At 45.0% G+C, this 14,205-nt stretch overlaps 1 protein-coding gene across 8 annotated transcripts in view; it reads right to left on the bottom strand.

The window, feature by feature from the left end:
• CAMTA1 (calmodulin binding transcription activator 1) overlaps positions 1–14,205 on the bottom strand; it is a 235,888-nt gene that overhangs the window by 201,638 nt on the left and 20,045 nt on the right. For all 8 annotated transcript variants that reach the window (XM_066203207.1, XM_066203208.1, XM_066203214.1 and 5 more), the window contains one exon: positions 10,347–10,465. In XM_066203207.1, the coding sequence (XP_066059304.1) occupies positions 10,347–10,465 (119 nt within the window). The remainder of the gene's footprint in view (positions 1–10,346; positions 10,466–14,205) is intronic.

Raw genomic sequence — 14,205 nt, 5'->3', positions numbered from 1 at the left:
TCTTCTTCTCAGGCTGACAGGTAGCATTAAACCCAAGCCAAAGCCAAATCCCAGCTATCCCCGACAGGCTCGGTGAGGAGCAGCAGTCTGTGTACCAGAACTGACAATTCTAGGTCTACAAAAACAATTACAGCTAAAATTTGGAACAGGAGGGGAAAGGAAAATCCACCTGAATGCTTCGAGCATTGATGGAGGCTGTGACGGTCCAGCACAGCTCATAGCCACAGGGTCAGAGAAACTCACACAGTAACACAGAGGTGCTGGGCAGGGAATTCTGTGAATACTTATCTGCTGCTATTTTCACAGCAATTTCTGCCACATTAAAGGGCAGTTTAAAAACAGGGATCTTGCAGTTAAGCAGACAGATCAGTGCTCGAAATATCTTTCTCAGGCAGGGATGCCAATTCAAACCAGCTGTTTCCTGAACCAGGTTCTGGTGTTGATAAATCCCTCAAGACTCACAGAGGGCTCGGGGGGAAGGAGACAACTCGGGCTCAGGCCTGGAGGTCAGCAGGACTCCCAGAGAGGGGAGCAGAGACAAAAGCAGTCCAATTTCCCTGGGGAAAGGGTCAGCAGGAGGATGTCCAGGTGAGCTTCAGGCTCATCCAGAGGCCAGGCACCAGCAGAGCCCAGTGGCACTATGTGAACAGCTCGCTACAATTTTAATCTGTAGTCCTAATGAACGATATAAAGTTTTATAAGCATCAACAAGGCTCTGAGAAGACCTAAATCCATTTCAGTGCTCATTTAGCAGCTTCATCTGTGTGCAATTAAAACTTCAGCATTAAATGTTAGAGAATAAAATAATGAGACACTTAAAAAGTAATCTGTACTTCAGTGGGCCGTGCTCAGTGGATTTCATATGATCATTTACCAGATAAAAATAGAATCTGGCCAAAATCTCTTATCCACTGCTTTCCTTTCAACAGGAAAATGGAAAGAACCGACTGAGCTTTGGGGGCTTTGCCATCCCACATACACACAACGCTGCTTCCCTGAGCACTGCCGTGCCTAAAGCACAGCTCCAAGCATTGGTAACTTTCCTTTGGGCTCCAGTGATAACAGAAAAATAAATGCAAATTTGAGTTCCAAGTGAGATTTTCATTTTGGTCAGAAGCCTAATCTTTCATTAAAACAACTATCAGTTTGGAGCTGATGGTCAGGAAAAGTTAACTTCAGGACAGGGCAAAAATTTTAACAGCAAAGAATAGCTCTTATTCATCAGTGTGTCTGTAATTCTCCCAAGGTTACTTTAAGCTATGAAAGTTGACTGAAGGGTGACACGGATGGGCCACTGACAGGCCACGAGCATGGGTTTTACTGAACCAAAGAACTGTAGAAAAAATGTGAAATAAAAGCAAAGATGTACATAAATATCAAAATCGATTTAAGTGGGAGAACACAGGTCAAAAGAAGTAAAGTACTATACAGGCAACATACACACAGTTAAACTTAAAAGAAGCAAAACCCAATGAAAAATACTTATTTTATTAGCAACTGAAATAATGTTTATTCAAGAAAAGCCAACATTGTGTATCCTCATAGAAAAGAAAAAAGACATCTGGGGAGGTCAAGGAATGCTACAGTTTAAAATGATGAAATGTTACAGCTTACACACCAAAATTAAAAATGAAATGAAATTAAAAAAATGAAATGGTTACCAAAGTAATGCAGGTCAAGGGATCAAAGGTGAAGGGTCACACACTATTAAAAAGAAATCCAAAAGGGCGTCTGCATCAAGATCTCTGCAAAACAAAGGAGCTTCAGTGAGTAAAACTAGAACCTTCTATGGAAGCATATCAAAGCTCTCGCACTCCATACCCAGCCCACGGCAGCACACTCAGCTGCTCTCCTGTGCCGGTGGCCACTGACCCTCCTGCAGCCACTGACCATTCCTGCGGCCACGCTGCCCTGGCCACACTGGGTGACTCCTGTTTCCAGCCACTTTGGCTTGTTATTATTAATTTCCCTGTAGACAGGCTTCTTAAAGTTTTCCCATTTCTGTGTTGCAGCACTGGTTTCTTGTATCACAAACTGCTTCCAGTGCCAAGGGTTCGAGGCAGCGCAGCCCAAACCTTGGCACTGACCACTACCTGTGCCAAGGGGGCTCTGCTTAGGTCAGAACACTCCTGGCTGTCAACACAACGGTTGGGCCCCTGCTTTTCAGGGAAAGCTTGACAAGCTTTTTCAACAGTTTTCTTTATTCACTGTAACTGTGGAAATCTGGTAATTATTGACACACACGCACACTGAACCCCTCACATCGTAACGTATTGCTTTAACACTCCAATAAAAAAGTAATTCAAATGTGGTTTCCAAGACAAAGGCCTCTCCTCCTAGAATTTCAATTACACAGAAGCTATAAAACAACCTTTGGTACCCATTTCCAAGCAAGATGCAGTCAATTATCTATACTAAATTTATGCAGAGAACGTAATATTTACATCAGATAACTTTTGGAGAAAGACAATCACCAAGGGCATTGCATCCCGCTTCATTCCAGCATCCCTCCCCCTGCCTGGCAAGGCATTAACTTTTGGGACACTCTTATCTGGACCAAACCAGCCCTGTGCTTGAAGCCAAGAAACAAACTCCCTGCACAAAACCCTGCCTTTGTAAGGCGAAGAAGCCCTCAGTGTCAGAGAATCACCGTAAGTAACACTGAGACACAGCACAAGGATCTAGTCTGCCTGGATGTTTTTCCAGAAAACACGTCTCAGCTTTCCATGTCATTCCTGCTTCACGTGTGTCACAGTCAGAACTTGCTGGAGCATGCAAGAGGGTTCATATTCTCCCCGAACAACTGTGTCTGCCAAGTGCTCCTGCTAAATCTACTGCTTGTTGACCTTAAACCTTAGTTCCTGCCATTATTTCCAGCATTAATCAATTCCAGTTTCTGTGAGCCAAACCAGTAAGCCTACATTCCCACTGTTCCCTCACTGCTGTGCTGGGCTGCCTCCTCTCACCACAGCTCACGCTGCAGATGTGCCAGACGACCTTGATAACAAAGAAAGTGGTTTTGGAACCCAGCAACTTTGCAATAACTCAACAGCACGGACACAGACTTGCAGTGACTCATCAGATAATTAAGTCTGAAGGCATCAACATTAGTTGTGTGACCAGGAAGACCCCAGAGGTGCATGACAGGGACATGCCTGAAAGACACACCAGCATTGTGGGGCTCCCTCAGAACTTACCAGGTAACAAAAAGTTTGCACAGGTGAGTTGTAGGTAACTCCAGGAACATTTCAGCCCTGGGACAACACTGGTGGGGCACAATCCCAAGGTGGAGCAGCTCTACAGGGCTCTCCAGTACCTGGTTCAGTCCAGGGCTGAGTGCTGCAAACAGCCCCCAGCTCCTGCGGTCTGTCAACAGCGGGGCACAGACACCAGCAACGGAGCACAGAGACTTGGTTTTTCTTTCCCCCCATCACACTGGATTATGCCCTCTCCTGCTCCCCCATTTGCCAAGTAAACCAATTCCTTTGTGTGTGCACATGCCAGACCCTGGCAGAGAGACTGAGTTTCTATATTGACTTTGTTGTAACATTTTCCTTGCATTATGTGGAAGTCCACCTTGTGTAACACCAGCGGGTATTTTACTCAGCGCTGGACAAGCCAGGGACCCAGACACACAATGCAGTGGTACCTACCACTACTGCTGGCATTCCTGCAGATGAACAGGTGAATACTAACTCAATTAATTCACTCTCCTGACTCCCTCAGGTTTCAAGAAGGATTTGCATAACTGGTAACTCCAACTTTTTAATCCCCACACATCAGATTCCACTTTTGCTTTTGATATTACACTCCAGGATAATCATGTACAGTTAACAAGAACAAGCCCCAATTGATGGAACAGGTTAGGAAAAGCATACCAGGTCCATCAACTGGAGAAAATAATACTCCACATTATCTTCCCACAAGACAGACAAAGGATTTGGAGCCACTGTACAGCCACTGCCCAGGTGTCTGGACATACATTTGTTGCTGCTGAACTACTGTCATCTACGACAGGCACTCTGTGGAGGAACCTAGAAGTGTCAAACAGCAAAAAACCCTAACACCACTGACCAATATTCAGAGGTACTTTGACACGTTACTATTGACAGTCAGGCAGTTAAACACCATCAACATTTTATATATTGTGTACAATATGCTAAAACTAATTACAAAGTAATTTTTTTTCTTTAGGCCATCTTTAAGTGTAAAAGAGTTGATTCGTTAATTTATTTTTTTTCAAAAGAGTTCATTTGGAGTAAAAAAAAGAAAAAAAAGAAAAGAAAAATCAGGAGGGCAGTGAATTACTCCCAACCCTCCATCTGCTTTACAAGAGTCACTCCAGTTCCAGCATTCTGACATACTAACTGCCCAGCACTACAAGATCCGTTCTTTTTCGCTGACCCTAACGTGAACCAAAGGGATGGGAAAAAAGCTAGATTTTCCTAAGAGGAATATGAGGATCCTCTCTGTGTTTGAGCATGAACAGCATAGCATAAACAGATATTACTGCCCTTGTTCAAAATCACCTGGATTGGTACACAATCTTCCAATTTTGCTCAAACCCCACCCCGCTCAGAGCACTCACGAGGGCTGTAAACACAACGAAGGAACCGCAAACACAATGCCAGCACCACACTCCTGCTTTGCACATTAGGCAAAGCATAGAATTTCATTAATTTCACAAAATAAACCCACAATTAAGTGCTTCTGTTAGAGAAATTGCCATCTCGTTCACCGATCAGCCTCAAAGCCCAACCACATGCGCAGCAGGAGGAGCCGCCCCCACATGCCAGACAGCCCCAGTCAGGTGCACCAACACTTCACTACAGCTCTGCTCTCCTCACGCTACAAACACTGCTTCCCTTGTGTTTCACTTGCTGAGCTCTTTCTTCTTTAAAGCAAGTGGGGTTCCTCACATTCCTGCTGGTGGCCAAGAGGAGGGGCAGGCCCTGGACACAGGCACACAGCTCGCTGATGACAAAGCCAGGTGGGACAGGTCTCTCTGAGGCACAGGACCTCCCAGACCACCACCACCGAAATGAAGGGTGAGAATCGACACCGGCGCTCTGGATTTTATGGCTGCTCTGTCTGCTCCAGCACTTGGCAAACACTTTGGCCCCAACACAGTATCACCTGCCATTCCCAAACCCGTGTGGTAAGGTGCCCTCAGTCCCCAGCTCAGCACCATGCAAAGGGCACCCCCAGGTGCCAGAGCAGCGGGGGCAGGAGGAGCTGCTATGTGGGACTGCACATGAGCTGGTCAGCAACCACTTCCTTGCTGCTCCTCCAGTGGGGGATCATCAGGCGGAACAGAAACCAACAGCACTTCTAGTAACAGCATTTGCCATTACCATCTGAGTATTTTATACTGTGATCACGTGGGCAGCAAGCAATTAGTCTAAATTCAATATTCTTAGTGCTTTTGAGAAACCCCAGAGCTGACACAGACCGCAAGGATGTCCCAGCCCTTGCTCCTAAGCAGGCACAGGGCTCTGGCTTCAGGAGCCCTGAGCTCCAGCTGAACATATCTGAATGAACTGATGTAAAGCATTTTAAAAAATATGCTGGACTTCAGAGTCCACAGGGAACTGTACTGAGCGCTGCTCCTTTTCCACAGAATTTTGCCATCTTGAGGGGATGCTGTGACCTGGACCAACAACCCTACCCTGCTCCAACTGTGCTGGTGACACAAACTGGTCCCATACACTTGCTCAACACCACAGATTTGTAATGCATTCAGCTACTTTGCTGAGTAAGGAATGAACTGGAACATGCAGTGCAGGGTTACAATACACCACACCATCCTGGGCAGCCTTAAACCAAGGAGGTTTTTAAAGTTTTCAGATATGAGTTGATTCTAAAAAGGCACTTAGAAACATTAAAAAAAAAAAGGAAAAAAAAAGAAAAAAAAACAGTAGCAGTAGCTGTTTCTACTGCAGAGTGGGGCTTCAATGAACAAACGCGGCGACAGGAGCCGTGCGGTGACCAGCTGCCCGACACGCAGCTGCCAGCGGCCAAGGGGAGCTGGAGGAGGAGGCAGCAGGGATGTATTGCTTTCACTTCCTCTCAGCCAGCATTTTAGAGCATCACAGCCAGCCCCAAGGCTCCAGACTCGCTCCCCTTATCAGTCTGGGTCCCTCACGTCCCTCAGGCAATTCTCCAAACCTTCAAGATTTTCTCTGTGCTTTAGAGAAAAGATGGCAAATAACTCGTTGTCAAGCGAAAAGGAGAATGTCAGTGTCATGAGAACAAGCAAGAACGCCAGAGCACATCGAGATGTCAGTGAGCACGCGACTCGGGCCCCCAGGCAGCAGAGGCAGAGGGTTTCTTCCTATGCTAAATAATGCTCACAAAGTTTCATAATTGCATTATTTGAATACCCTCCCAAGCAGTACCTGAGCCAGGAATCTGCAAAATGTGGATGCTGGCTGACTCTAGAGAGCAGGGCAGTTCTGCCATGCCCCTCCAGACAAGCCCTAAGCACACGGAGCAATTGGTGCTGGCTTTTTCTACCACGGAAGTTCTGGGCTTCTCCCAACTGACTGTAAATAGAGAATCCTGATGGAACCAAAGCCCAAGATAGCATTTTACATTTCCAATGTTTAACTTTTTCTTCTTTCTCGCACCATGTCATTAAGTGTTTACAAGGATGATTAATGACTGCGGCTGCCAACTGTTAACGAACGGCATCTCTGTTCAGAGCTGCAATCCGGTGCCTGGCAAGCGCTGTGCAGAGACAAGGTTACTCCGACATCCTTGAGCCCCAGCACCCCGGGAAGCTCCTGCTTCCCAGACAGAAAGCAGCAGGATGCATCTCCTGCAGACAACGTATCCTGCTGCCCAAAGTGACTAGTGGGTAGTGAGGCACCACCTTCACCACCTCTGTCAGGCACCAGGAGGGCGGCTCTGCATAGCCCAGCTTTGGGAGCCCAGCCCCGCTCCCACGGAAGGGAGCTGAGATCCAGTGCTCCCAAAATTCTTGCCCAAGGCACACTGCCAGCACGCCAAGCCAGAAGCCTTTGCTCCATCCACTCAATGAAACCAAACTGGATCTGCACTTCACAAACCTAAAATGGTTCACAGCGAACAACAACTAAACCCTTAAGAGTGAGGAACTCCCTCACAAGCACTAAGCACTGCAGAACTTTCTGGCAACTAACTCATTTGTCTTAATGGGAAAAATCATATGAAAGCCCCATCTCCATCCTCTCTCAGAGATGGAGAAATAAGCACAATGCACCTTTACAGGCATTTAAAAAATGTAAATCTGTAATTAAATTGCTAGGCTTAACTTAAGATTTTCTATCTCTGGTAAAAAAAATTGAATTAGAAGGAACACTTCCTTCTAAGTAGGAAATATAAAACTGCTATAAACTTGATTTAAGACAAGATGACATCTTGGTATGGAAATGTATTTCCATCAAACATTTAAGTTGCAAATGCATGATCCGATGGAAAGCAAGCACCTCAATAACGTGTTTGAACCATTTTTAAGCGCTCCATTTCTCTTGCTGCTCATCACGTGATTTTACTATGTGTAAAGTCATCCACAGCCCACCCAGCTCACAGAAGACACAGTTTCTCCATCCCAATTACCCAGTGCAGAGTAACATCTGACCATTATTCTCAAGCTGCAGATGTAAGTGCTCAGAAAAGGTTATTTGTGGTGTTCCCATGGCGATGCTCTACCCCGGCTGCTCCCTCACCTCTGCACCAGCAGCACTGAGGACCCGATGGAGTCCAGGCACAGTGACTGCACGTGCCCATCCTGCCGCCCACCACCCCACAGCTGGCAACACCTGTGTGCTGGCCTCCAGGGCCACAAGAGACAGACAAGAGCACTGTTCAAGTTTCCTTGAACCATCCTCATGCAAAGGAGCACAAAAGGGAATGCTTAAGGGTTTTGGAAAGGAGTCAGGTCATGGCTGGGTTTGGCCCTCACTACTCCCAGGGATGAATCCCACACCAATGCCTCCTACACTCACACTCCGCAGCTCATGGTAAGACTTGACACCCCTGACTGCCCAACACACACCATTTGAGGGAGGACAGCATTGTCACACGCATTCAGATCTCTAAGTTGTTTAGGTATTTAATTTCTTTTCCATCTTTTACTAAACCTCCCTGTCCAGGAGACACCTCACACACAGGACCAGGGATTCTGAAATCAGTACAAAAATTCTGGAAATACCACTGTAAAAAATACATCTTTTTCTTCTCTACAACTTCTGTCTTCACTAGCACAGGCAGAACACCTGTGTACTCAAGATGAAAAAGTTTATTCCCTTAGGAATGCCTCAGGAACGCAGTCCAACATTATTATTCAATTATACTCTAAGAAAAATTCAAGTTTTATAACAGTGCACAGAATTAAACTTTCAGATTGGGGGTGGGGAAGGCAATAAAATCTGGAAGCTCAGCTCCTTCCTCCCCCATAATTAACACAAATTTCCAAGACTTCATCTAGGCATAAGACTCTGGCTTTTTCTATTTCCAACCCCCCACCTCCTCTGAGCTAATGGGGCCAAAAAATCTCTGGCCACAAGAAAAGCTCTTTTAAATCATACAAGAGGGATACTGCACCAGCCACACCACAAAGGCTGGCAGAGTCAGCACAAGCTATAACCCATGGACAGACCCAGTTCCACATCCCAATGGCATAACAGCCTCAGTGAGAGATTTGTGAAGAGAGGATACAAATGAGAGAGGAATCTGACATTCAAAAGGACGGGCTAGGGGGTTGGGTTTGGTTTTAAGGTGCCAGCTGATGACCTGTGACTATCAGCAAACAATCCATCCACAATTACAGCACCAGACAATCCCACCCCAGCAATACACTGGCAAGCACCAGCAGAGCCACTCACTCCCCGCTCCCCAAAACACTGTCACCCCCTTTCGGAGAACAGCCACACTCCCAAATTCTCCTCCCAGCCTAGAACACCACACCAAGAACCTGCACTTTCCTCCTTCTGCTCATGAATAGTAACAGTTTTCAAAACCCCACACCAAGCAGCTCTTTCCAGTAAGAGGGAAGAGAATAATTTTGTCACAAACCTGTGCAGAGCTTGCTTTCCCCCAACTGTGTTTGTCCAAACATCATCTGCCAGAGCTACTGGAATTGCCACTGCTCCATGCCCTGTCCCCACTAGAACAAACACTATCACAGAATAAACCACAAACCGCATTTTCCACGACTTACATTTCAATTCAAATGACTCCAGACAAAAACATCTGCACAAAAAAGCCAAGGCCAGCAACTGCCCCAAAGACCTGATTCATTCTATCACAGTACTGGGTATGTTAAAAATAGATACCTGATTGTAACTTCCAGACACCAAAAAGAAGGACTCCAATTTTGAAAAATACACAGAGTCACTGCTCTGTGATTGATTCTGCGCTCAGCAAACACACACACAGAAGTGAGTCGTGTTTGATCCTGCACTCAGCTGCCACTTGCAGGTGTTAAACTCATGAGCACAGGTTCTCTTAACAAGTTTACATCTACAAACGAGGGATCAGAGGAACAGTACCAGTCGGCTCCCAACAAGCAGACACTAACTGGAGTGTTACAGTCATTTCTCCAAGCGGATTGCCTCTATTATTAAGAGATTCCCATAAATATGGCAAAGCTACGCTAAGACAGAGCTACTAAAAACTAAAACTACACACTGTGGGTATTGCCATGGGACATCCAGCACTGCTGCACAGCAGGAATAAAGCCTAGGGATTGTAGAGCTACCTGGGTTGTTCTTTAACTTCACCTTGGCCCACAGAATTTTAAATACTACTTTTTTATTTAAATTATCCCAACCATAATGCAGTAACAGGTGATCTGTGAACCAGCATACTGAGGGTAACCAGATTCCAGTAAAAAACACCCAGGTCTGTGTTTCCCTTGATCTTAACGACATTACTCAGACAGAGTTATTTCCCAGGACTCTGTGTGGCAGGAAAGAACACACACAGATTTTTTGTTCAGAAGTCTTCATGCACAGGAAGGTAACCCTTTATTCAACACAGTACAAACTATCTAATTTCAACACAGTACACCTATCTAATTTTAAACCATTTTGAAATGGGTCATTAAGGTGATATGAGATTTGACTCTGAGACAAGTCACACACACATGAACAATAGACTCCTACTGTACTAGCAGTCGACTTCCACATTTGCCATCAAGTCTCCTTAAAGCTCACTTTCAGCATATATACTAGGACTTATTATTTATGGAACAGCTTCCAGAGCCAAGGAATTCATATCCTGTAACTTGCATGGCATGCTCTCACAAAACAATCCATAAGCATTAATAAGCTGGTACATTTCAGAATAAGAGATTTAACTACCTCATTAGTGTTCCAGCGGTGCCTCTCTTTCGGTAAACTTGAACATTTTGGTAGACATTCCAGCAGCTTCTTCGGTAAAAAGATTTTTACATGACTGCCATTGCTGTTCCCATGATCATCTAGAAAAAAGAGGAGACACGTGATGTATACACAGGAGAATGGGTGGCTCCAACCAGAAGACTCAAGCAACAACAAGAATTGGAAACTCCCCAGTTCCCCTGTCCAAAAAGAGCAATTTGCCATGGCAATAAGATAAATAACAGCTTTCTGTTGAACCTGCAACTTTATTTCAGAAATATAAATGCAGTTTAATTCTTCCTGGTCGCAAAGTTTTAGGAGAGATTTGATGGATTTGGGCACAAGGAGCCTGTGTGTGCTTACCTGTGCCTATTTTAGCTCATTATTTCCTTCAGTGGCAAATTTTACAAGCAACAGCAACAAAACACTGTAGAAGCTGTGACCACAGCGGCATGACCTGCCAGGGAAGTCATAAATGAAGTTCACACTTGACAGGATTTGCAAGTAAATAAGCACAGAGCCCCAGCACCTGCTATAATTTTGTCAAGGTGCAGCAGAAATGCAACTCAAGGTCTGTTAGTTCATTTAAAACTAAAACATGCCTTATGTGATCAAACCCAGGTTACTTCTATTTCCATTCAGAGCTCAGAAAGTAAATGTAGTTCCTCAATATGAGAGTGAGGAAGAGGGATGGAAATTTTCCTATCTCACCATGCCCAAGAAATACTAAACAATACAAAATGATTCTTTTTTATTGCTAAATATGTAGAAGGTGCATCAATTCCCCTTAAAAGACCCAAGTCCCAAAAAGCCCTGCAATCCCACACCAGCCTGCCGCAGTCCCAACAGCAGCACCTTGAAGATGTATCTCTACCATCCTCTAACACCATTGAAAGAATAAGAGCACCCATGAAATGCATGTGTTTATCAACCAAATCAGTCCCCACAGGAAAGGGAACTGGAGCAGCAGCTTTAGAGAGACCAGCCACAATGTAGAACTTTATCAGTTCTCCCTCCAAACACACCACATCTCTGTTGTCTTCCACCAGCCTCATACATCCCATGACAGATACTGGGCAATGCTACACAAGCAGTGCAGTTGCTCACTTGCATTTTACCCTACAGAATTAATTTATAGTCATTTCCCACTTGGAAATGTACAGAAAAAGGATATTAACTTCATTTTACACATCTAATCATTTCATGTCATAAAACACATGCCAGCACTATGATAAAACTCCTCTGCAATTCCATACGACACAGACATTCCCTGTGACCTGCAGTGAACCCGACAGAGCCTGGCCCACAATCATTCTCAGAAATTACTAGGGAATTGCAGAGACTTCACACCAGCAGCCAGACATCCCTGGTATTCTTAAAGCCTGATTAGACTCTTGGATGTGTCAAGTTCAACAATATACATGCTGTTAAATCAACTGCTCGTGCAAGCCCAGCAGATGAGTTTACAAGATAAGCAGCGATGTGTATGATAAACGTGAGCTGCTCTGTAATTTACGAGTCCTGCGTGCTCCCTGAGTTAGTGGGAACTTTACTGTGCGACTGTGTGGGACTAAATCAACAGGGCTGCCACTTCCCAACTTCTGACTGGGCAAGGAGCAGCCAAGCAGAATAGATCTCTGCTGGACTGCTAAAGAAATCAGGGAGAGGATGCTCTCTATAACCCCGTTCCAGGATTTATATTTGTATATTGAGTATTTCAGACCATGACTCTTTGGGCTTTTTGGCCACATCTGTTCCCCAGCCAATGCTCCGCACATATGACTGTCACTGCTATTTCCCTTCACTTGGGCCGTTCAAGCCTCACAGACACCCAAGTTGTGATACTTGGGGTTATCCACAATAACACAACTTGCCCGTGGCAAAGACCAGAGCCAGGCAGGCCTGTCATGCCAGCAGCTCCCAGCCATTTCCAGATCCACCACCCAATACAGCCAATACTCACTTCACACTCCCTGCATTCATTTTACACCATTTCCATTTCTCATTCAAAACACTGCACTGCTCTACATTCAATTCATTAAGGCGCAAAGTATTTTACAGCACACATTATTGCTTTTATCAGCCAAACTACATCCCAGTTACATCTCATCAGCTTATTTTCCATGGGCACATTTTAATTGACATTAATTGTATTACTTCCCCTTACCTCCGTATCAGTCAAGCCCTCTATCACTCATTCCATTATTTTGCAGGGCTGGCAGACCTCTAATTATTCAGCTCGTTTTATTAACTTTCTTCCATTGTCATCAATTATCAGTATTATTAATCCAGAAAGTGCCTATGGATAATAGAGCCCTTTAAAATGTTTTGGTAGAAGTTGTCAGAACTTGCTGACACTAAACCTTCCAACTCCTGTTGTTAGCATCTCCCACCTTCGTTATTATCGCAATGGAAGGTCATTCTCACCATCCTGTAACATGACTATATCTCACGGATGCCTCCCTTTTCTGCATTTAGCAACGGCATTTCCTCACCCCAAAAAATCCCGTGTGAAAAAAATTTGCCTCCTATCTCGATCCAAGTGGCTTTTCATTATGGACTCCTCAAGCCGTGTGGTCAGAACACACAACCATCAAGGTACAGGATGCAAATCCTAAATCCAGTGACCTCTAAATCAGGTCTGACCTTGGGAAAGGATGTAATCAGCCAACCAGCTATGAGAGTGAAGAACCCATAGCCCCAAACAGTGTACACACATTTGCCTTCAAACTTGTTTCTCAGGACCTACACAATGTATTCCTACAGGCAGGAAAGTCCAGGGAAGCTGGGATCAGGAGAGAAGAGGAGGATTGCTCACGCAGTGGCACTGAGGGTACTGGTGGAACAAGAGTTCCCGTTCTTCCAAATGAACCATCACTTTCCCGGTCCTGTTCCTCACAAATAATACCATGACATCTTTAGGAAGGTGGAACAACCCCTCTCTCCCCCCCATGCTATCCCTTGGCTTGAATCAAATCTGCCACTGCTAGTGCAGCTGACGAGCCCATCCACCACCACAGGGGCTCCTGGTGAAGGCAGATGAACAAGGGTCCACATTGCTCTGCAGCCCCACTCATCCAGCAGGCAAACTCCTCCATTTATTGCCAACTAAAATTTCCTTGGGAGCTAAAAACAGGAGCTGCAACCTCCCAGCACTGATTTTAGTTTTACTGTGCAAATCCAGATTTTTACTTGAACTTTCTCCTCATTTATTTTTCCACAGGTGCGACTAACAACACCAAGATCTGCAAATACATCCAGTGTCAATAAAAAGCGTCTGTGCAAGCAGAGCCACACTGGCACGGGGAGGATTTGCCAGTAAAGCTCGATCAACACAGGGGTTTTTAGTGCAGAGCTGGCCACAGCTCAAAAATGTTTCCCAAGGCAGGCACAGCCACAGCTGAGAACTCAAGTAAGGAAGCTATAGACTAAAATATAGCAGCCTACAATGTGTCCTGTTATAATTCAGGATGAAAATGCAAAATTTAAGTTCCATTAGCAATTTTCAAGATTACTTATTAGCAAACCAGAAACTCATGTAGAATTAAGAAAGTGTAAGTATTATGAAGTTCATGGAAAGTTCCACATTAATTATACCACATAAACCCTTCGTCATTTTATGGGTTTCTTCATGCTCCTTGCACTTTATCCTCCCAAGGGATGCACCATGGGCCATAAAACTTTAAAGTGCACAACAGCAAATCACAGAGTGTCTGTGCTCTACCCCCACTCTCCAAACAACCCCCTACCCCCTTTTCTTTTTCTTTAACTGGTTCTTAAATCTTTGGTGATTCAGGAGGTGAATTTAGACCTGCAGCCCCATTAACTACCACAGTTTGCC

Source organism: Chamaea fasciata, unplaced genomic scaffold (genome assembly GCF_029207755.1).
Source record: "Chamaea fasciata isolate MVZ Bird 193981 ecotype frontalis unplaced genomic scaffold, bChaFas1.0.hap1 SCAF_23, whole genome shotgun sequence".
NCBI lineage: Eukaryota > Metazoa > Chordata > Aves > Passeriformes > Sylviidae > Chamaea > Chamaea fasciata.
The sequence above is the reverse complement of the archived record's forward strand: the minus strand, read 5'-3'. Positions and strand labels throughout refer to the sequence as shown.